Genomic DNA, 25,219 nt, shown 5'->3' with positions numbered 1-25,219 from the left:
TCTATCTGTTTTGTAGGTGTAAACAACATTGTGCCTCCCACATTTACACCATGGAGCAGCACTCATTCTTTGTCTTCTAGTCCCAATTAAACTACAAGGGCTTGAGCTCCCCCTCCCAGAAGAAATATTCATCTCCTAAACACTAAGATTCAAAGAATGCATAAAATATTCAGCAATCCCTAAATTAGTAAACCCTAAATCAGTAAATCCCAAATTGCAATGTTCAATCTTCGATTGAGTCCCCACCTGATGTATTTCTGTAAAACCCTACACTATACGACGACATTCATGTGGAGGAATTGAGGGGGAAGGACAACTTCATGTTCAATTGGGTTTCTCCTTATGTTTCTGAGCAACGTGGACGCAGGTTGAGAAACGACGACGTTTGCCTTCCAACGTGGCAGGCGAGCTTAGGTATTAATGTTACACATCAGCTCCTTGAGTGACGCCGTCTTTTTGTGACTAACAGAAGGAGTAACGTAGGACCTATTTGTCTTTGTTGGGGACTTCTATGCTAATTTATTTTTGATAGGGACCGAAAAGGATACCGTGTTTTTTGTCAGGAATCAAAATAGATATAACCTATTTTCCTTTACAACCAATATCTTAACCGTTGATTTCCGTCAATCAATGGTTAATATTTTTGCAAATAAAATTTATTAAATAATTATTAATTTACAATAAATCTTAACCGTTGATTGACAGAAATCAACGGTTAAGATATTGGTTGTAAGAGGTTGTAAAGAAAAATAGGTTGTAAGTACTATATATAACTCTAACTTTAGCTTCAACAACTTCACACCATAACCCAGCACAGTTATCAATAAAGTTCAATCTTAAAAACTTTTTTACATCGTGATCCTTAAATTCATGATTGATTACATAATTACGAGAAATATTATACTTACAATCTATTTTTATTTACCACCTTTTACAATCATTACAATCATATCTTAATCGTTAATTGAAGGAAATCAACGGTTAAGATATGATTATAAAATGTTGTAAATAAAATAGGTTATAAGTATAACCTTTCCCCGTAATTATTTGAACTTTACAAAAATATATCAAGTTATACATTCAACCCATTTTATAAAATCAAATACATTAATCCATAGAAGTTTACATTCAAGAGAATTCTAACAAATAAAGCATTTATCTATCCATCTCTGCCAACTTTATGGAATTATTTCCCAACCTATTATCATCAGATAGTTTAGATCCTTGGACAAATATGAACCTGCAAAGGATTTTTCATGACCGTAGTGAATTCCTGTTTTTCTGTGAAATCAACATGACCTCCTTCCGAAACCTTCCAATTAAAACTCAAAACCAAATTGGCCACAAAGTATTCCAAATGGATCATTGCTAAATTATGGGCAGGACAAATCCTCCTCCCTGCTCCAAAAGGCATCATCTTGATCTCTCTGCTCCCAGTAATATCAAAAGCATCAACTTGAGCCTTGTTCTGGTTCAAGAACCTCTCTGGCTTAAACTCCATGGGATCTTCCCAAACCTCAGGGTCCCACCCCATCTCTGCCACCATAAAATTCAATATCCCATTTTTAGGCACCAAATAACCATTCAAAACAACATCCTCAGTCACCGCATGTGGCAACACAAAGTGCCCAGGTGGGTGACGCCTCAACCCTTCCAAAATCACAGCTTTGAGATACCCCATTTTCTCCAAATCTTCCTCTTTCACTTCCTTCGCTTCCCTATCCCCCACCACCTCCCTAATCTCCTCCACAAGCTTCTGTTGAACATGAGGGTATTTCACCAAATTCGCCATAATCCACTGCAACGCAGTGGAAGTTGTGTCTGTGCCAGCATTCATAAACTCGGAACACAAGGTAACCATTTCCCCTTCATTCAGCTTACGTTTCTCCTCAGGCAACTCCAAATCCAACAAAGTATCCACATACGACACGACAGCTTTTGAGTCATCGCTCACTCTACCCTCCTTAGCTTGCTTCCTCGCTCTTATCAGCGGAATCAACACATCTTCTTGCTCCTTCCGAAGCCGAACCAAATCCTCCCAACGTTTGCGGAACAAAATAGCAGTGAGTTTTGGCCAGAAATTTAGGATGTTGAATCTGTTAATGCTGAGAATCACTTTGCGCAGGACACGCTCGATGTCTTTGACTTTCTCATCGTCAACTCTCTCACCGAAACACATGAACACGAGCAAGCAGAACATGGCGTATTGAAAGTGGTCCATGACCAATATGGAATCGTTTGATTCGGAATCGGATTTCAATCGGGTGAGGAGGGTTTCTAGAACCCACTTGCGGATTGAGGAAAATGATTTGATCCGGGAGTGGTGGAACATCTCGGAGGTGAGGTTGCGGCGAAGAACGCGCCACGTTGGGCCGTAAGAGGCGGAGCTGATGTTATGGTCGTTGCTGAAGAAGAGTTTTAGAGTGGGAGGAGATTTGGGTCGGTCGGAGAAGAGAGAACCGTTTTGGATTAAGGCATGGTGGGCGAGGGTTCGATCGCGGATGAATATGGCTGGACGAGAGACAATTCGGATAGTGATGATGGGACCATATTTGGCGTGGAGGCCTCGAAGAATTTGCTCAAGTTCTGAGATTTTTCTTAGCCATGCGATGGTTGTGATGATGGGGATGTGAAGAGGGCCAGGAGGGATTTTAATGCTCTTGTTTTTTATGTCATTGTTTTTGTTGGTGTTGGTGTTGGTGGTGGATGCGTAAAGGGAGAGGATGGCCCTGATAAGCACACAGCAACAGAAAGAAACTAGGATCACAAACCAGGTTTCCATGTTTTAGTCTTAGTAGCAGAGTGTGGGACTGAGACTCCTTAGTCCTTATGGTTTTGATAAGAGCAAATTCAGTTGCTCATACTGTGCAATGATACAGAACTGGGTGTCTCGTACAAATAGACACAGAATCATTGACAAAGGACGAAATAAAAACGCTCATGACAAATTTGACGTCATTGCGTACGAAATCAGGGAAATTGGATTGATTTGCCACGGAAGCGCAACTGCACAACTCACGCTTTGGATTAATCATGCAACATAACTAAATTTTTTTTTCTTACAAAAAAAATAGACTAGTTAAATAATAAAAAAAAAAAATTGAAGAGGTACACTATTCAATAACTTTATGTTGTCTGTAGTAATTGCACAACATTAATTTTGTAACTCTTACGGCGAACAACGAACATGATTCATACTTATCCCTTTAAAATATCACGAGCGCGCGTTGACAATTTTCTACATTAGACATCTTGTCAGCGTTACTTTTCTCATATTAGTAATTTCTTTATTCTGTCACTTCTAAATTCAATTAATTTAATATCTTGCTATCTTAGTAATTTATAATAGGGTTTTACTTTTATCCTTTAACATAACACAACAAATTTTTCTACTCTCACAATATTTTGTGGGACCCACATTTTTTAAAACAAAAAAATAAATAAAAAATTAAGGCACGCAAAACGAATCTCTATAACATTACACAATCATTTTTCCTACAACATAACTCTTATAAAACCCTTTATAATATTAGTACCTCACTTCTAAATTGAATTTATTTAATATGAGGTTGTATTAGAATTTTATGAATAATAATCAGTTTTTATTGAGTCATTTTCAATTGACTTTTAACATTATTTTCAAAATAATGTAATCGCGTTTTATAATGTGATCGTTGATGTTTTATTGTTTAGAAACATTTTCTTTACGTCATTTACCGCGTATTAAAAGCGCAACAACTAAGATCCAGCGTCATCTACCTTGACCTTACGTCCACCTTGCGATTGAGACTTCTTCCATTTGGTCTACAACGCTGCTTCCTTTTTCACGCTACTGATGTTTATGTGCACGCTGCAAAACTTGTCAATTAAGCTTTGCTTTTAAATTTGAGAGCAAAAGTGTTGGATTATGAAACTGTTATTACGATGTTCACATACTACATTAGAACAATGACGCATATTTCCATATTTGCCGAAACAACATAATCTTTATTCTCTGTAATGAGTTTGTATACTTGTTGGGTGTTAGTTATGAATGTGCATAGATTGTAATTTAGGAGCTTTGTATTAATGATGACGAGAGGAACCATGAATGTATATATGGACAACTAAACCTTTATTGTCTCAAGGTTTAATTGCCTAATTTCAACGTTGGCTAATGCATGTGATATTCTCACGAAGATCCTACGTCACTATTCGATGCCTGGCTTGTGAAACCGAAGGAGACTAGAATAGAGGACATCTGTCACACCTTCAAAAAATTTAACTTTGGGCATGATTACCAGAAGACAATATTTATAAATTTTTTGTTTACAAATTCTTATAAACTATATTATGTTTGACTAGTAATATACTCTTTGAGCAGAGTATTATTGGTCAGACATAAGATAATTTGTAAGTTTATATAAAAATTTTTTTGGCAATATAACCTTTTTCCATAATTATTATCGAAACATTGTTCCTCTTACAATTTTTTTTTTCTTGTTTTCTGTTTCTCCACCTCCTTATCTTTTCTCATACCTTGCCTTCACTAATAGCATGCCGATATGCTCGCTGTTTCTCCCCTCTAACTTTGTTAGTCGTCTTCAAATTCTTATTTTCTAATTGAATACTACTAGATCTAGGACACTGTTATAGTGTTATGTACTTTGGGTTCATATCTTATTAAATAAGATATCAATCTTATCATATCAATTTTACAAGGTAATTTATTTATGGGTTCGCTTTTTCAACACTTTTTTCAGATAGATTTCAAGAGCTTACTAGCAAGCTGGGAATGATAAATATCTATTCTTCAGCTTGAGAGGGAGTGTTGTAAATATTAATATTATTTATTTATTTATTATTTGTTGTATTGGGCTTAGCCCATTAGGTCAAGTATTCTAGGTCTTGTATTCTCTATAAATAGAGAACCTTTGTACAAAGTATTTACACAATTCTATAATATATCAGAATACCTTTTTCAAGTTGGTATCAGAGCCGGATTGGGCTCGAGCTAGCCTAGTGATTGGCTAGGAGGCGGGTCGAGTACTTTGCGCTTCAGGTACTTGGTTGAAGGGGAACATACCAATTGTGGGTTTCTCACTTGAGGGGGAGATTGTTGGGATATTCAAGTGTGATGAGTCCCACATTGGTTGGTAATGAGCTAAGTGAAGAGTATATAAGTGAAAAGACCCATGAACCCAATGCCTTAAGCCCAATACGACGTCGTTTTGAGGCGAAAATCATGGTGTTTTGTAATTTTAATTTATTTCAGGGTTATTATAGTCTTTACATTTATAATTTTTTAAGATTTCAATATAAAAAGGACGTCGTTTTGGGAATAAATGCAGATAACTTATCTGCATTAATAGCAGAAATATTTTTCCCTTTATTTATAAATAAGTGGTTAAACTAACTCTTAAGGCTTGTTTGGTGTAACGTATAAGGCCATAGAGTATAAATGTATACTATACGTTATGACAATTTTAGTTATTTAGTGTGATCATCATATAGTATAAGTTTATACAACAGAATTCCTCAATACATCAAAATGTTGTATAACTTAATTCGGCCTAAGGGTGTGGGATTAGGCCTGATAAGGGTTAATGTATTAACATCGCTGACCAATGCAATTCTCAAGTATTTTAATATTAATATATTAAAATATTAATTAATTTTTGAATATATTAATTTTTAAAATATTAGAAATTTTTATTTTTATAAAAATTAATATATATTTTTGGACACACTGGTCAATATATTTTTATAAAAATTAATATTATATCACATATTTGGAAGAATTATATAAATTCTTTATTAAATGATATTTTATCAAAAATATTTTTTTTATTCAATTTAGTATTATACAGTGCATTACCAAAATATTAAATAATATTATATTATTCAATATATTATTTTATACAATACTATCTCAAACGCTGAATTGTATTAAAATTTAATTAGGTCTTATACAATCAGGTCTTATATTATCATGTCTTATACTATTAGGCCTTATTATATACTGTGCACCAAACATGCCCTTAGTTATTATTGTGTATTTTCTCTTAGCTGTTATCGTGCATGCACACATCCCCACGCTTAAGCTACACTGTTTTTCTTTGTGCAATCTACGACCTTTTGCGATATTTCCCTCATAGATATTCGTGAGTTTCCAGATCCCATACTAATTTATCAACCTTTTTTTTTTTGGATAATAAGGAAAGATTACAACACAAGGCAAAAAAAAAAAAAAACAGAAACCTAACTCAGACCATTCTGGGGGAGGCTAACCCCATTTGGTCCCTCAAAATCTCTAACTCCCAAGTCTGATCGTTGAACGAGGATGCTAGCCAATCGGTTACTGCATTACTCTCTCTATACGTATTAAAAATTTGGACTCTCCAGTCTTTTCTAAACAAGGATTTAATCCTCTTTATCAGAGCGCATAAGGGGTGGATATCAGTGCACCCTTCCTTCGACAGATGTAATGCCGTAGAGTCGCTCTCAATGCAAACACTTCTAAAGCCTATCCGAAGCTAGAGTGAGACCATGGAATATACCTTTCAATTATGCTATGGCGTTTGGTAAGCGAGATTCTTCGGGATTCCCGACAAACTGAGTTTTTCTAAATTTTTAATTTTTGGATATTATCATAAACTGAATGCAAAAATTATATTTTTGAAAATCGAGATTCCCGGCCAAATAAAAAATTCTCATGTACCAAACGCCCCAATGATTTCCTTGCCTAGTAAAACACCTGAATCCCACGATCCAGTTACCTCCAAATTTATCAATCTTTGATTGGACATACTTGAATCCCTTAGATCTAGCAAACACCAAATTACATGTTAAGAAAAATCCAGTTTCCTCTTAAAAAAATATCCTTCAATTACAAAAAAAAAAAAACCCTCCTTAGAAGAATCTATTTTTCTTTTGGCCAGAAATACTAAGAATATGACCCCCTGAACCCTGATATCACCATGATAATTGCCAATGCTTACCACCACACAACCTAAGGCTGTTAGACTGTAGTTGCCGTGGCTTAGTTACTCCCCTTGCAAGAAACGCTACGGTGACCTTTTTTTACTTAATTATTTATTAATATTGATACTATTCTCTCACAAAATTCTTGAAAGAAACTATACTGTAACGAAATCAATTTGGAGTAATTCTTAAAGAAATATAATAAAACAGTCACGTGAATCCTTTTAACATCTTAAAATTTTGGAAGAATTTTGATAGAAATGGTTGCACAACACGATGTTCAAGTGGCCTTACCCTCCTAATTATTAAATAAAAAGTTGATTTTAAACACAAATAATCAAAAATAAAAGACGAGTCTTTGCATTATTCATGTTTTAAACAAAAAGAAAAAAACTCCTACACGAGGACATGTTAAGATTCTACGAGGGTTGGTTGCATGACAATAATATTTACTGAATGAATTATGATAAAAATAATAATCCAATTCTGAGTTTGTGAGGCAAAACGACGCGTACTACTAGGAAACGAGGAATGTTTCTCCAAGTGAAAGCTGTTCTGAAATGTTTTACCGGTATAGAGCAATCAAATGCGTTGATTAACATGACGCGAATGGTCCCGTCAGTGTGCATGGCGTGACTAAGTGACATGTTGTCAACCACCTTTACGCGTCTACATTAAATCCATCACCTTGACGCGAGACACTGCAAACCCGTCACTCTTTTTGACCTATCGAGACTCGTCAGCCTTCTGTTGGGCAAGTGGCTTCTTACACAGGACGCTTACGGAACACCTAGGGGGGGTGAATAGGTGTTCTCAACTTTTTCAAAATCTTTTTGAATTCAGTAAATAATTACACAATTTTTCTTCAATCCCTATATGCCCAAAATAGTTTTTCGCAATGCTAAGAACAATGTAGTAATAGAAAGCATACCTTAGCAATTTATAGAGTATAAACGCAGCAGTTATAATAGAACTAGTGTAACTGTCAGTCTCTAAACAAAATATTCAGAAATTAAATCAGAGAGACAATGGACACACGATATATCCTGGTTCACACCCACTAAGCCTAAGTAGGGTGCTACGTCCAGACTGAAGTAGCTGCAGATATTTTATTTATCACAAGTGTACCAGTTTTACAAACACGCGTCACACATGCAATCAAACAAGATATCAAAAATCTTCCTACTGCCTACACTGCTCCAAGCTCTGAGAATACTCTCAAGCCGAACCTACGGAGTTCACCAACTCCTCTCACAAGACCTCCACTCTCCCTAGTGGATTCTTGAGGCTCCAGGCCTTGAGACACACTCTCAGGCCAAGCACAAGGTCGCCAACCCACTTGGTTGCACCCACACACCTAGGACAGATTTACAGCAGGCAACTACTCCACTTTAACAATCAATACAGAATTTTCAGAATTGTAACAAGTGAAATAAACCAAAATTACAGTATCCTATCACACCAAATATATCACAGTAATATCAAACTAAGCTCCACAAATTTATGCCATATGCAGAAAATTAATCCAATGACATATGTATTAAATCTCTAAAATTAACGCACAAAGGAGCTTGGATATTACACAATTATTTTTCTAATCAATGGACACAAAGAAATCTGATTTAAAAAGAATATCACAATTATAACCAGAAAAATCAGATTTGAAATTTATCTCAAAATTTCACATAAAATTCAGAATTAGTTCTAGATAAATCTTTTAATAATAAACTAAAAGAAATCTGAATTTTAATCACAATATACTTCAATTAAAACAGAAAATTCAGATTTAATATTCCAACAATAAAATTTCTAGAACAATTCAAGATTAGGTTTCTAAACAATAAATCCCAAACAAAAATATAAATTAAACACAATATGCTTCAATGAAATCAGAAATTCAGATTTAACATTCTTAACCAAAATTCTTCAAGATTTCAAAATATAGGGTTCAAATAGAAATATTAACCAAGAATATGAGTAGATTAGAGTTTACCAAAATGAAGCCCCAAAAATTTTGTTTAATTTGCTCCCTCAAGAAAACCCCAACATTCAGTATCAATCATAGAAGTGTAGGTCTTATTCTTGATGGATTTTTAGCTTTTGCAGATTTTTCACTCTTGGAGATGCACGCACAAAATCTCAGTTTCTCCGGTTCAAAGGCACGAAGAAGATAACTATGCATAATCGCTTTTCACCGTGTTCAGAGACGCTCTCGGTTTGTGATTTCTGAAACTTGCTTTTTCTTTCTAAATCTTGTTTTTGCGTAGAGAGAGAGAGGAGGAAAATTTGTAAGAATGATAATGATGCTTTTTCTTTTTGTTTTATTACACTCTTTTTATATTGCTTAGTATCTTCTTAAGAGAACCCACGTGACGTGAAGTTTTCGTATATCTTTTCAATTGGTAAAGCTACTTTTTCTTATTATATTATATTTAAGAAAACTGAATTTGAAAAGCTAATCCACGTGAATGCAAAGCCTTACCTGAATACTTTCATTATTACTTTTTCCAAATAGCTTTCCTTGATTGCTTTCCTTATTACTTTTTCGAAAAGCTAACGTCCTTTTTCATTTTAGTTATATTAAATGATTTAGTTTTATTATAGTTTTAAAACATGTTTTTATCAAAATCAAAATCATTATTATTTATTATGAAATTAGCATGATATGCAATAATATGTATTGGCATGCAATGGAGCTTAGTAGATACTATATGATATAATATAGTGTGTAACAAAATATCTAAAAATACCTAACCATATGTATCTTCAAACTCTCTCTTCAATTTGAGACTTCTTGTAAACCCTTTGTAATCATCAAAATATATATTCCATATTCCATAATACATAGGAGGTCTTCAATCTCCCCCTTTTTGATGATGGCAATTTAAACTCAAATTGAAACAAGTAAGGGTTAGTAGCATAAGATATTAAAATCATGTAATCACTTACTCCCCCTAAACATATGCATACTAAGAATTATTATGCTAATTAAAATTAAGGCATACATATGTTCTCAAGACTTCTCAAAAACTCCCCCTCAAAATATGCATAAGCTCATAAGCTCAATTTGATGATATTTATATTTTCTCCCCCTTTGACATCATCAAAATCAATTATAGCATATAATAAGGATTAAAGATGGATAAGGTATATAGCAAGCATATCATGTATCAACAATTACCCATGTCTTGTATCAAGTTTTGATTCTTTGTAACTCTTTGGCTTAGTCTAAGAGGTCTTTCAATTTGCCAATTTCTTCAATGTGATCTTCATCTTTTCATTCATTTCCATTTTCTTTCAAATACCTACAATATCATCTTTCACACTTGCCTTTCTTGGCATATTAGCAAGATCAAGCATTTATCAAATAGTACAAGTATGAATAATAGGCATTATATGAAAGATAACTCATTCATGATTGCTAATAGGCATTATTTGTGAAAGATACATTGAAATAGGCTTTGCTATCCTATTTTGATAGAATTGAATATAAGAGTAAAATGGTGGAGTATTCAAGTACATAGGCATGTAGTGCATGAAGTAAGCTTTCTATCCACATATAGAACATTTATATTGAACATGTACAACATAAGATGTGTTAAAAATAGTCTATGCATGTCATATTAAACACCAAACAACAACTAGACATCATGTGCAAAATGATTTATCAAATAAAATAGTCCATGGCACATGATGCATACATGCTCACTAAGTTTTCTTAGGAACATATATCATGTTCTTAACCTTGGGGCTAAAGAACATGCTAGATGTGTTAGGTTGAGGTCCATAAGATGTTGAAGCAATATTGTTCACATTTATAGTCCTCTTAGGAACCCACTTAAGATTAGTTCCTTTTAGGCCATATTTCTTAATATTGCATTGATATACAAGATGACCACTCATGCAACAATATGTACATTTCTTAAATGGTAGTTTAGACATGAACCTAGGAGGATATTGGTTTGTCTTTCTTGGTTGAACAAAGGGAGGTTTTTGAAAACCAAGTCCATGTTTAGTAGTCTCAACCCTTTGTCTACCAAGGAGAACATTCAAGTTATCTCTCCCACTAGTCATTCTATCAACCATTACCTTCAAACTATCCACTTCATTAGATAATTCAACACATTTAGTACATGAAATAGTGGAAGGGGGTTCACATCATCACATGATCCAACAAGACAATTCATGAAAAGATTTTCATTTTTAAGATCCTCATTGTCTTTCATTAGATCATTTACAATGGTGGTCAAACTATCAACTTTGTCTTGCAAGCAATTTTTCTCATTTTTAATTTTCTTAACCTTTGAGGTTAATTTTTCATTTTCAACTTGCAAACACTTATAAGCATACAACAAATCATCATATGATGGACCTACTATAGAAGATGTATCACAAGAGGTGCTAGAACTACACATTGAATTAGAATCACATACCGAATCAGAATCCCACATAGAACTAGAAGAGTGGCTAGAATATACCTCAATTTTATCTTTTTCAATTTGTGTCATGAAGCAAAGGTTAGCTTGTTCACTTGATGAGGAGCTTGTAGTACTTGAAGTGTCATCCGAAAATGCCTTGTAAGCTTTCTTCTTTTTGCTCTTACCTTTCTTGAACTTGCCATTATCATATTTATTCTCTTTGTTCGGGCAGTCCTTTTGGAAGTGACCTTTTTTTCCACACTCAAAACAAGCATTGTTTGAGTTGCTTTCTTTTCTACTTGGGTTGTTGGCCCTTCTTCTCCTTCTGTTAAATTTCTTGTTGAAGAACTTGGTGAACGACTTGTTAAACTTTTTCACGAACATTGTCATTTCATCATCTTCATCGGTGCTTGATTCACTTGATGAAGTATCGGTACTTTTCCTACTTTCCTTTGAATGAGACGATGATACCTTGAGAGCTAATCCCTTTTGTTTCTTCTTGTTAAGCTCACGGTTAGCCCTTCTGTTTAACTCCAATTCATATTCTTGAAGCTTTCCAAATAAGGTAGCAATGGACATTGTGGAGAGATCTTTAGCTTCATAGATAGCCGAAGTCTTTGCATCCCATTCCTTAGTAAGACATCTCAGAATTTTGTTAACTAACAGTTCATCATCCTGAAAAATATTTAAAGCATTCATTGATGTAACTATATGCATAAAACGTTTTTGCATGTCAAATATAGACTCACCCTCATACATCTCAAATAGCTCAAACTCCCTAGATAATGCATTTTGTTTAGAACGCTTTACTTCACTAGTACCTTCATGAGTTGTTTCTAAAATAAGCCACATCTCACGTGCGGTCTTACATGAAGATACTCGGTAGTATTCATCCTTACCAAGTGCATTAACTATTAAGTTCTTTGCTTTTGAGTTGTATTGGGCACTATCTAATTCTGCTCTCGTAAACTCTGTGTAATTTTTAAGCACACTTTTACCATTGTCATCTAGTCTAGTTGGAGGCTGATATCCTTCCTCTACACTATACCAAATTTTAAGATCTACTGACTCAAGAAAAATCTGCATCCTTGTTTTCCAGTAGGGATAATCAATCCCATTGAAAAATGGAGGGCGATAGGTGGAACCACCCCCAAGAGGAATATCCTGATGGAAAGAAGCCATAGGATCTTTAACTCTTTGGCAGATAGCCAATCACACAGAGCACGAAGCTCTGATACCACTTGTTGGGCAAGTGGCTTCTTACACAGGACGCTTACGGAACACCTAGAGGGGGGGGTGAATAGGTGTTCTCAACTTTTTCAAAATCTTTTTGAATTCAGTAAACAATTACACAATTTTTCTTCAATCCCTATATGCCCAAAATAGTTTTTCGCAATGCTAAGAACAATGTAGTAATAGAAAGCGTACCTTAGCAATTTATAGAGTATAAACGCAGCAGTTATAATAGAACTAGTGTAACTGTCAGTCTCTAAACAAAATATTCAGAAATTAAATCAGAGAGACAATGGACACACGATATATCCTGGTTCACACCCACTAAGCCTAAGTAGGGTGCTACGTCCAGACTGAAGTAGCTGCAGATATTTTATTTATCACAAGTGTACCAGTTTTACAAACACGCGTCACACATGCAATCAAACAAGATATCAAAAATCTTCCTACTGCCTACACTGCTCCAAGCTCTGAGAATACTCTCAAGCCGAACCTACGGAGTTCACCAACTCCTCTCACAAGACCTCCACTCTCCCTAGTGGATTCTTGAGGCTCCAGGCCTTGAGACACACTCTCAGGCCAAGCACAAGGTCGCCAACCCACTTGGTTGCACCCACACACCTAGGACAGATTTACAGCAGGCAACTACTCCACTTTAACAATCAATACAGAATTTTCAGAATTGTAACAAGTGAAATAAACCAAAATTACAGTATCCTATCACACCAAATATATCACAGTAATATCAAACTAAGCTCCACAAATTTATGCCATATGCAGAAAATTAATCCAATGACATATGTATTAAATCTCTAAAATTAACGCACAAAGGAGCTTGGATATTACACAATTATTTTTCTAATCAATGGACACAAAGAAATCTGATTTAAAAAGAATATCACAATTATAACCAGAAAAATCAGATTTGAAATTTATCTCAAAATTTCACATAAAATTCAGAATTAGTTCTAGATAAATCTTTTAATAATAAACTAAAAGAAAAATGAATTTTAACCACAATATACTTCAATTAAAACAGAAAATTCAGATTTAATATTCCAACAATAAAATTTCTAGAACAATTCAAGATTAGGTTTCTAAACAATAAATCCCAAACAAAAATCTGAATTAAACACCATATGCTTCAATGAAATCAGAAATTCAGATTTAACATTCTTAACCAAAATTCTTCAAGATTTCAAAATATAGGGTTCAAATAGAAATATTAACCAAGAATATAAGTAGATTAGAGTTTACCAAAATGAAGCCCCAAAAATTTTGTTTAATTTGCTCCCTCAAGAAAACCCCAACATTCAGTATCAATCATAGAAGTGTAGGTCTTATTCTTGATGGATTTTTAGCTTTTGCAGATTTTTCACTCTTGGAGATGCACGCAGAAAATCTCAGTTTCTCCGGTTCAAAGGCACGAAGAAGATAACTATGCATAATCGCTTTTCACCGTGTTCAGAGACGCTCTCGGTTTGTGATTTCTGAAACTTGCTTTTTCTTTCTAAATCTTGTTTTTGCGCAGAGAGAGAGAGGAGGAAAATTTGTAAGAATGATAATGATACTTTTTCTTTTTGTTTTATTACACTCTTTTTATATTGCTTAGTATCTTCTTAAGAGAACCCACGTGACGTGAAGTTTTCGTATATCTTTTCAATTGGTAAAGCTACTTTTTCTTATTATATTATATTTAAGAAAACTGAATTTGAAAAGCTAATCCACGTGAATGCAAAGCCTTACCTGAATACTTTCATTATTACTTTTTCCAAATAGCTTTCCTTGATTGCTTTCCTTATTACTTTTTCGAAAAGCTAACGTCCTTTTTCATTTTAGTTATATTAAATGATTTAGTTTTATTATAATTTTAAAACATGTTTTTATCAAAATCAAAATCATTATTATTTATTATGAAATTAGCATGATATGCAATAATATGTATTGGCATGCAATGGAGCTTAGTAGATACTATATGATATAATATAGTGTGTAACAAAATATCTAAAAATACCTAACCATATGTATCTTCAAACTCTCTCTTCAATTTAAGACTTCTTGTAAACCCTTTGTCATCATCAAAATATATATTCCATATTCCATAATACATAGGAGGTCTTCACCTTCCACTGACATCCCCTGCTTTATGTAATATATTATAAACAATATAGGTTATATAATATATAATGGAAAAAAGGTGACACACCTTATATTCTTTCACTCTCATAAAGAGGTGAGACTCACAACTTTAAAAAAAAAGTTCACTTATTCTCTCTCCTATGATTTATATCTTTCTTTCACTTAAAACGACACAACTTTATGTCCTTCAAAATGATATATAATAAAAGTTATTATTTGTTTTGTTTATTATAATAAACAAAAGGGTTTGATTTTCTCATGTTGAATGAGAATTCAATTATCATGTTGTAGAGATAAAAAACATGTGGGACTCATGTGTTAGAGAAAATTATATGTAGGATCCATGTCAGCACGAAATCGAAGGGTGTGTAAGAAAATTTGAATTCTCATGTTGAATGAGAATTATAAAACCCATAAACAAAACAAACAACCATGCAGCCTTCCACTGCCATGAAGTCTTTGTAAATTAATAATGGGGTTTGTATTTGTCATTTAGCATGACACAACAAACTTTCTTACACACATAACATTGTGTGGGGCCCACATTTTTTGAAGAAAAAAAAAACTATGGCACGCAAAACGAATCTCTATAACATTACACAAGCACAATCACTTTTCTTATAACATAACTCTTATAAAACTCATTAATAATATAATAAAAGTTACGTATATTATATTTCATGTTATCGTTTGTCTTGTTTATGAAAAATAGTTATCTTATGTCACATAAGACAATTATCTTATGTTGCACACTTATGAAATCTTGTGTCCATTTTTCTTTTTTCTTTTTTTTCTTTTTTAAATTGTGGGTCCCACAACTTTGTTTCATCCACATAAGATACCTATTTTAAGCAACATAAGATTAATACATCCTTTATTTATTAAATATTATGTTATTATTTGTTTTATTTATGGAAAAAGTGTGTGCCATTTTAAAGGATGTAAAGTTGTGTCATTTTAATAGAGAGAAAGACATAGATAAAGGAAGAGAGAGAGAGTTGACAAAAAAATAAAGTTGTGGGTCTCACCTCTTCGTAAGAGTGAAAAGATATAAATTATGTCATTTATAAGATAAACAATTTTCCCATTATTAAATATATACGTTATTGTTTGTAACCCGTCACACTAAATGTTTATCACTAGTGTCAATCCTACAAGTATTTATCCTACGGTTTATCACGATAAAATATAAAAAAAATACTACAACCCTAAAACCATACTACATACCTGTTATTGACCGAAAATGGATATACGAATGTCAAATTTTTCGCCGGCGTTGGGGAAAACAGACACCAAATAGGAGAGGGGAGGAGAAGACAAACGGAGAGACAAAGTAGCATATGAAAAATTAAACCACAAAGAGTGGTGGGTGCTAAGATAGAGCTTCTGAAAACAGAGGGGAGAGGGGATGCGATGAAATGGGGGGAGACAGAAACGAAGACAGAGAGATATGGTGAGAAGGCTGATGAAGGCGTCCATTGTCTTGACGGGATGAGAAGTCATCAGGTTAATGTCCTGTCATTTTGTGTGACGGGTTACAAACAGTAACGTATATATATAAATAAAACAAGGGTTTTATTAGTGTTATGTTACATGATTTAAGTGTTGTTTCCAACTCACACAAAAAAATGGAGAGAGAAAGTGGAATGATGAAAGAGAAAGAAAAACATGCGGACCTCACCTCTTTAATGTGTGTAGGAAAGTGATGTTATATCATGTTACATGATAAACATAAAACCCATAAAACAAACAATAACATAATATATAATAAACAAAACAAACGGTAATAATACGTAACTTTTATTATATTATTAATTTACAAAGATGTCATGGCAGTGGAAGGCTGCAAGGTTGTTTGTTTTGTTTATTATAATAAACAAAACAAATAAACAAAACAAACAATACCTATGGTCTATGGGGAATAATTCTTCAAGTAACAGAAATACCTACCTCCCGATTCCCCTCGCCCTTCCCACTTGAACTACAGCTACATCCACAGTTGACAGTGGCATACTTCAAGAGTCCCGAACTAAAGGTAAAAATTGATAGATTTGGGATAAGTATTCTGTTGTCCTGTCCATTTATAAGAGAACGTCTGCATATAGATGAAACAGTACAAAATTGATTCAAGCATTCTTATCTAAAATAATCAATCCTGAATAACCCTACGTCTTTCTAGATAAATCCAAATCTATTTCCACAGACTGGTTACACTAATTATGGTGCTATTAGTATGTGATAGGGAACGTTTTTTCATCTCCTCCTCTCTCCTATTAATAAAAAACATCCGGAAACGCGACGCAGGTGTTGAGTGTTCGATTCAAATCGGTCTATTCGCCGAACTTTTTTTTAACTTTTTCTTTGGATAAGATAATCAAAAGATATATCTAAAGAAAAAGTGCACTTATCCGTGTCACTCACAAGCATGGGGCTACTCGTCCTTGTGCTTGCACGAGAGTTGTCGATGGCTCAACTCAACATTGACTGTTTTCTCTCTCTTTTGTTTCTATTCGTAGCATCTCATACCTTATATTCTTTCTGATTCAGGTTTGAATGTCACTACCAACGCTTGCTGTGAGTTAGGGACATAGCAGTAATAGGAGTGAGGAGTGCCTCAAAGAGGCTAGCATGGTCTCCTATACAGCCTCCGAGCTAGAGCCTGCAGGATTCCCCGAGAATTCCTCCTTTCACTTTCAGATTCTACATGTACTACGGCTGGAGTGGAGAATGCCTCTACTACCTGTGCCAGCAAACAAACAAATACTATAGTCGAGTATGAATGGTTTAGCTCGCTATAGGGGAGGGAGATAGTTTACGCGTCAGTTGAAAGTGGGAAAGCTCTCAAGCAGCAAGTACTTTTTATCCCTTCACATTCAAGTCAAGTATTGGGAAGGTATCTAGCCAGTGAGGCAAGTTAAGTAAGGAAATAAGGAAAGCAGCTGAAGCATAATCTCTTTGAATCATTTCGAGTTTTTTACTCTTTAATTTTTTAATCAGGTATTTGATTCACCTTATTTATTAATGGTGGTCATCGATTGACGCGAGGAGACCCAGCGGTATTGCAGCCCTCCCATGCGTCATTCACATTCTTTTATTTTTTTCAATTGAGTTACGCCTCCCTTCTCTGGGGCACTCACAGGATTGTATCAAGTGGCACAATCTCGTTAGTTCTGTTACCGTAAAATTTCAGAAAAATCATAATTTTTGATTCGGGTATATAAACCAGAGAATTTTTTTTATTTCACATAACTTTTTAAGATCTACGCAATGACACCTCATTTAACATATTTTATCTTCTATTAACATAGTTCAAATTTGCAACAATAGTCACTATTGTTGTTATTGACTTTTATAGACACACTTCTATATCTTAGACGAATTCAGTTTGTTAGACGAATTCAGTTCCTTGCCTTTTGTTATTGACTTTTATAGATACACTTATGGGAACAATGTGCAGATCTGATAAAGAGTACAGAAGGGATAATAACCTTATATAACTGTAACTTTAGCTCCAACAACTTAACACCATAACGCAGCACACTTACCAAGTGAGTTCAAACTTAATAAACATATTTACATTGTCATCCTTAAATTCATAATTGACTACATAATTATATATATGAACTTCACAAAATTATATCAAGTTATATATTCATCCCATTTTTTAAATTCAAATACATCAATCCGTAGAAGTTTAAATTCAAATACATTAATCCATAGAAGTTTAAATTCAAGAGAATTTTAACAACTAAAGCATCTATCTATCTCTGCCAACTATATGGATTTATTTCCCCACTGATAATTTATTTATTTATGAGTTTTATTAATCTCATGTTAAAAGAGATAAATTATCTCATATAATAGAGATAAACTTGTGGGCTCCAACATGAAGAAAAAAAAAAGGTGACATAATTATCAAAGAAAATATAAGAGAAAAAACTTATCTCATATGTTACGAGAATAATTTTTTCCTTTATTTATATAGACTCAGAGTCTAGATCCTTGGAGAAATATGAACCTGCAAAGGATTTTTCATGACCACAGTGAATTCCTCCTTTTCAGTCAAATCAACATGACCTCCTTCCGAAACCTTCCAATCAAAACTCCAAACCAAATTGGCAACAAAGTATTCCAAATGGAGCATTGCCAAATTATAGGCAGGACAAATCCTCCTTCCTGCTCCAAACGGCATCATCTTGATCTCTTTGGTTCCAGTAATATCAAAAGCCTCAACTTCAGCCTTGTTCTTTTTCAAGAATCTCTCTGGCTTGAACTCCATGGGATCTTCCCAAACCTCAGGGTCCCACCCCATCTCTGCCACCATAAAATTCACAGTCCCATTCTTAGGAACCAAATAACCATTCAAAACAACATCCTCAGTCACCGCATGTGGCAACACAAAGTGCCCCGGTGGGTGACGCCTCAACCCTTCCAAAATCACAGCTTTGAGATACCCCATTTTCTCCAAATCTTCCTCTTTCACTTCCTTATCCTCTCTATCCCCCACCACCTCCCTAATCTCCTCCAAAAGCTTCTGTTGAACCTGAGGGTACTTCACCAAATTGGCCATAATCCACTGCAACGCAGTGGAAGTTGTGTCTGTGCCAGCATTCATAAACTCGGCACACACGGTAACAATTTCCCCTTCATGCAGCTTGCGTTTCTCCTCAGGCAATTCCAAATCCAACAAAGTATCCACATACGAAACGACAGAGTTTGAGTCATCGCTCACTCTACCCTCCTTAGCTTGCTTCCTCGCTCTTATCATCGGAACCAACACATCTTCTAGCTCCTTCCGAACCCGAAACAACTCCTCCCAACGTTTGCGGAACAAAATCGCAGTGAGTTTTGGCCAGAAATCTAGGATGTTGAATCTGTTAAGGCTGAGAATCAGTTGGCGCAGGACACGCTCGATGTCTTTGACTTTCTCATCGTCAACTCTTTCACCGAAACACATGAACACAAGCAAGCAGAACATGGCGTATTGAAAGTGGTCCATGACCCGTATGGAATTGTTTGATTCCGACTCGGATTTTAATCGGGTGAGGAGGGTTTCCAGGACCCACTTGCGGGTACTGGAAAAGGATTTGACCCGAGAGTGGTGAAGTATCTCGGAGGTGAGGTTGCGGCGGAGGATGCGCCAGGTGGGGCCGTAGGAGGTGGAGCTGATGTTATGTTGTTCGCTGGAGAAGACTTTTCCGGTGGGAAGAGGTTTGGGACGGTCAGAGAAGAGAGAACCGTTTTTGATTAAAGCTTGGTGGGCGAGGGTTCGATCACGGATGAATATGGATGGAAGAGAACCAATGCGGAGAGTGAGGATGGGACCGTATTTAGCGTGAAGGCCTCGAAGAATAAGTTCTAGTTCTGTGACTGATTTTAGGAGCAATGTGACGCTTGTGATGATGGGGATGTGACGAGGGCTAGGTGGAATTTTAATGCTCTTTTTTTTGTTAATGTTGTTGTTGTTGGTGGTGGTGGTGGATGAGTAAAGGGAGACAATGGCCCTGATGAGCGCACAGAAACAGAGAGAAACGAGGATGAAGAACCAGGTTTCCATTTGATAATGTTAACAGAGTGCGAGACTGAGTGTGCGATGATACTTAACTCACTGTGCAATGATACAGAACTGGGTGTCTCGTACAAATAGACACAGAATCATTGATAAAGGAGGAAATAAAAATGCTCATGACAAATTTGACGTCATTGCGTACGAACTCAGGGAATTGGGCTTGATTTGCCACGGAAGCATCTTATCATCGTTACTTTTCTCATATTAGTAATTTCTTTATGCTGTCGCTTCTAAATTCAATTAATTTAATATCCTGCTATCTTAGTAATTTATAATATTAGTACGAATTTATTTATGGAAAAAATGTGTTATTCTAGAAGATGTAAAATTATTTTATTTAAGTGAGGAAAAAAATAAATTATGAAGAAGAGAGTAGACAAAAAAAAAATATTGTGAATTTTATTTTTTTATGAGAATAAAATGATACAAATTATGTCATTTAAAATGACAAATATTTTTTCTTTTATTTAATATGAAGTTGTATTAGAATTTTATGAATAATAATCACTTTTTATTGAGTCAATTTCAATTGATTTTTAACATTATTTTTAAAACAATGTAATCGCGGTTTATAATGTGATCATTGATATTTTTTATTTGGGTTAATATTTTCTCATGTTATATGAAAAAATACTTTTTTTCCTACACACAAATCAATCGTGAAGCTCACTCTATACTATTTTCTCTCATTTATTCTCTCTCCTCTCTCCTCTATGTGTAGGAGATTAATCTTTTTTCATGTAACATGTGAAAAGATTAACCCTTCGCATTGATCAGAAACATTTTCTTTGCGTCATTTTTTTCTTCAACTTAACGACCGCGTATTAAAAGAGCAACAATGATACATTGAGGAAATCAACAAGGAATAAAAGTGCCTCTACTTGGGCAAAAGACTTCTATGTTAATGTGTGGTGTTAACGAGCCGATCCGAGCCAAACTTTGGTCGTAAAAGGTTAAGTCTGTGTTTAAATATGTCAGCGTGAGCAAATTTGTTATCTGTTATAAATAGAATTATCGGCAAGTGGCCTGGCTTATTTACAAAAAATAAAAGCCTGATTTAGCTTGTTTAAAAAAAATAAAACAACAAAAATTTATCCAAACGGAATATACAATCAACAACACTAGTAATTTCATAAATATTCATAAATACAATGTATATCCAAAAAGCATAATATAAAACAAAATTATTCAAAAACTCTGTATAATCAATAAAATGGAGTGAAATGGATTGAGGAGAAAGAGAGGACTATTACAGGTAGTATAAAAAAAAAATATACTAGATCAGCCTGAGAGGCTCTAAGACCGAGCTTTTGAATTAGAGCCTGAGGCCTTATTATTAAACGATCTTTTATACAAGTTCAAACCTGGTGCCAACAGCCAATTTCGGACATGTAAGCTTAGGCCTTTACTAGCCGAGCCAAAAGCCCCTGGTTCATTTAGCACCCCTATGTGTTAGTAGTGAGTTGGGTAAAAGCATCGTAGTGCTAATATATAGCAAAAATACTTATGTTCAAAGCAGATATGGAAAGTATTTCCAGATTAAAGCAGTCAGTCCCGTCAGTTTTGTTGACGGGGCTTGTTGTCACATCAGCAATCCGACCTAGTGACATGCCACGTGGCATTGTTTGTTGTGTCGTGTCAATATTGTTGACGGGACTACTCCTGTTGCTGCAATCGCGTTACTGCATGTGACGGCACCACTACATCCACGCCACGTCACTGCATATGACGACACTCATCCTATATTCACACTCATCCAGCTCCTCCCTTTGCATTTTCGTGTCTTGGCTCCTTCTCTCTCTCAATTTTTCCTCTCCTTCTCTCTAAAATTCCCTTCCTCTCTCCCTAAGAAGCCTGCCTCTCTTCTTCCTCCCTGCAGTGGCGTTGGTACTCCCACGCCTTGTTATTTAATGTAGTTATTAGTTATTACATTATTTGATAGGAATAAAAACCCTATTGTAGAATGTAATTAAAACCCTAGGTTAAAGTTTATTTTAATAAATTCTTAGTGTACAATGTGTTTTTAATTAAATAGTAAATATACTGTAAGATAGAAATTATATTATGTAAAGTAATAATTAAATTAGTAAATACTAAATTTTTTAGTTAATATATAATTAATTTTTTAATTAAATGTTAGATATAAATTAGGGTACCTTAGTATAAAATGTACCTAGTTAGGTAATTAATTAGTAATGCAATAGTTAAATAAAAATTTTAATAAGTGTTTTAAGTAAATAAAAATTATAATTGAAGAAAGTCTATGATAGGAAATATATTAACTGAATTAATAATGAAGTAGTAATTAAATATTAATGTGACAATTATAATTAGTATATAATTATTAATTTAATTAAATATTAATCCTAGGATAAAAAACCATTTACTAAAAAAATTAATTAGTAATGAAATTATTACTTAGTAATTATAATTAGTTTTTAGGCTATATAATGAATATAATTTATGATTTTTTTTCTTTTGGTAAACTGAATTAAGAAACTTTGAATTAGTATAGAAATGATTAAATATTAATTATAATTTAGGCCCTATGGTAGAAAATAATGAAGTAGTAATTAAATAATAATGTGACAATTATAATTAGATATATAATTATTATTTTAATTAAATATTAGTAATTATTTTTTGTTTTTTGGTAAACTGAATTATGAAATAAGGAATTAGTATAGAAATGATTAGATATTAATATTTTACGTGCATTATAATATTAACTAAAGAGAGGCTACGATAGAAGATGTTTAAAAAAAATTAGTTTATTCATTACTGTTTTAATTATTGTTTTAATATTAATTAACTATTCATTTATTTTTATTTATTAGTTACATGGCTGATCAACACCCTCGCATTGTCCCTGGTCCTAAAGAGTGGGGTGACTCAATCAAGTTGTGCAGTAGTCATACAGATCCCAAGTAGTGTGGAAAGAGGGACATTTGAAGTCCCTGAGGGTGAGGCGAGCCTCAGAGGGTAGGGGCAACAAAGATGCAGACAACCCAAATAATATCTCTCTGGATTTACAGCAGCAGCTGATGCGTGCACGTTTTTTGCACGCGGCTCGCATGAGACGATTACCGTTATGTTTTACATTCCCTTTAATTGTAGTCATTTATTTTGTAATAATACCAATAAAATAGGACTCGTATATTTAGCTTAATAATACATTTATTTGGAAGATTGACCATCGATTTATTACTGCATTGGTGGAGAGGTGGAGGCCGGAGACTCGCACCTTCCACATGCCTGTTGGAGAGATGACTATTACTTTACAGGATATAGAGGCCATTTTGGGTTTGCCCACTGAGGGCCGAGTAGTTACGGGCTATACGCATGGCAACTGGCGGGATGTAATCCAGCAGTACATGGGTTTGATGCCACGTGAAGATGATTTGTAGGGCGAGAATCTTAAGATGAGTTGGTTGACCGGTCATTGGGATCATTAGGTTGAGCACTCAGCTACTCCAGAGGGGCAGATTATTTACACTCGTGCTTATCTTATTTGTCTATTCGGAGGATCTTTGATGTGTGACAAATCCAGTTTAGTAGTCCCTTGTCGATTAATACAATTATTGGGATGGGACTTTGAGGATTGTCGTACTTACAGCTAGGGGTCTGTTGTACTCGCCACATTGTTTCGCTATTTATGTCATGTGACATCATTTTCGGCCAAACATATTGGCGGTTGTACTTTGTTGTAACAGATATGGGCATGGGTCAGATTTCCTGTGATAGCACATCCCATTCCGCAGTCGATTGATCCAGCGGATCATTACAGACGCAGGTGGGGAATATTCATTAATTTTCTTATGATTGTTTAACAATTGTGTTTGGTATATGATTTGACTAATGGATTACATGATGTGCATATACTAATTTTGTTTGTTCTTGTGTTACATATTGTAGGTTTAATAATGTTGACTTACGAGGTTCGAGACGTGACTTGAGGCATTGTCGTATCGAGCTTAACGAAAGTATCAGTGTTTGTGTTATCGATTGCTATAAAACATGTCCGCGTGCTAATCATTTTTTTGCTTGACACAGGTTGTGTTGCAGCCATACATTGGCTACCATTTCCTCGGTGCAGATGCTCACATGCAGAGTGTGTGGAGGGCGTGACACCTATTATTGCTTTCCACATTGTCGAGATGAACCAGCCTTATCGCTGCATGTAGCAATTTGGCATGCAACAACACATTCCCATACTTACAGGACAGCTGCGAGGTGCACATGATCTTACTCTACGTGGTAAGATGACCGAGAATTGGGCGTCAAGATGGACCCGCACATTCAGTTGTGGAATACCAGGCATCTGCGTATTGAGACTACAGATCTCTGTGAGGTCATGATCTTAACGACTGCTTTCTGTTTTGCCTTCCACGCCTTCCTATACGAAACGTGAAAACCAAAGAGATCAGTAACTCGTTCATGATCACGATCACGGGTACCAAAGGTGATGCCTTGACCATGTCTACTGCCATAACCGGTACATGTGTACATTAGGAATAATATTTACATTCACTTATAAACACAGATAATTATGAAAAATAATTGTTAAAGAATACATAGTACCTATTATGACTTGAGAAATAAATTCAGAATCAAGCTGTCTGTGATCTTGGGATAGGATTTTGCTCACACAACTATGTTTACCAACCCATTTGCTAACCACCCAGGTGCTGCTATTCTTCGGTTTTAATTTCTCTTACTCGCCAAGTGCAACCTTGTTCATGATTCAGACATTTAATAGATAACTTGGTTGTAGTACTTTCAACTACTATAGCTTCTTGATGTTCCTTCATACAATAATGTTTTATGGCATCTTGGACATCGTCTTTGGACTCGAACTCTTGTTTAACATACATCTCCTATCCTTTTGTCCATGGAC

The 25,219-nt window shown here is 34.7% G+C and overlaps 2 protein-coding genes across 2 annotated transcripts; both read right to left on the bottom strand.

The window, feature by feature from the left end:
• Positions 1 to 1,042: 1,042 nt before the first annotated feature.
• Positions 1,043 to 2,848, bottom strand: LOC133300072 (cytochrome P450 89A2-like). The gene has a single exon (XM_061499561.1). It carries the CDS (start codon positions 2,780 to 2,782, stop codon positions 1,217 to 1,219), a length of 1,566 nt encoding a protein of 521 aa, XP_061355545.1. The 5' UTR covers positions 2,783 to 2,848; the 3' UTR covers positions 1,043 to 1,216.
• A 15,899-nt stretch (positions 2,849 to 18,747) lies between these two features.
• LOC133300074 (cytochrome P450 89A2-like) lies at positions 18,748 to 20,310 on the bottom strand. Its single transcript, XM_061499563.1, has one exon. It carries the CDS (start codon positions 20,308 to 20,310, stop codon positions 18,748 to 18,750), a length of 1,563 nt encoding a protein of 520 aa, XP_061355547.1.
• Between the last annotated feature and the right edge of the window lie 4,909 nt (positions 20,311 to 25,219).

Source organism: Gastrolobium bilobum, unplaced genomic scaffold (assembly GCF_033153095.1).
Source record: "Gastrolobium bilobum isolate Gb01-03AN ecotype WA unplaced genomic scaffold, APGP_CSIRO_Gbil_v1 utg14654, whole genome shotgun sequence".
In the NCBI taxonomy this organism is placed as follows: Eukaryota; Viridiplantae; Streptophyta; class Magnoliopsida; order Fabales; family Fabaceae; genus Gastrolobium; species Gastrolobium bilobum.
The sequence above is the reverse complement of the archived record's forward strand: the minus strand, read 5'-3'. Positions and strand labels throughout refer to the sequence as shown.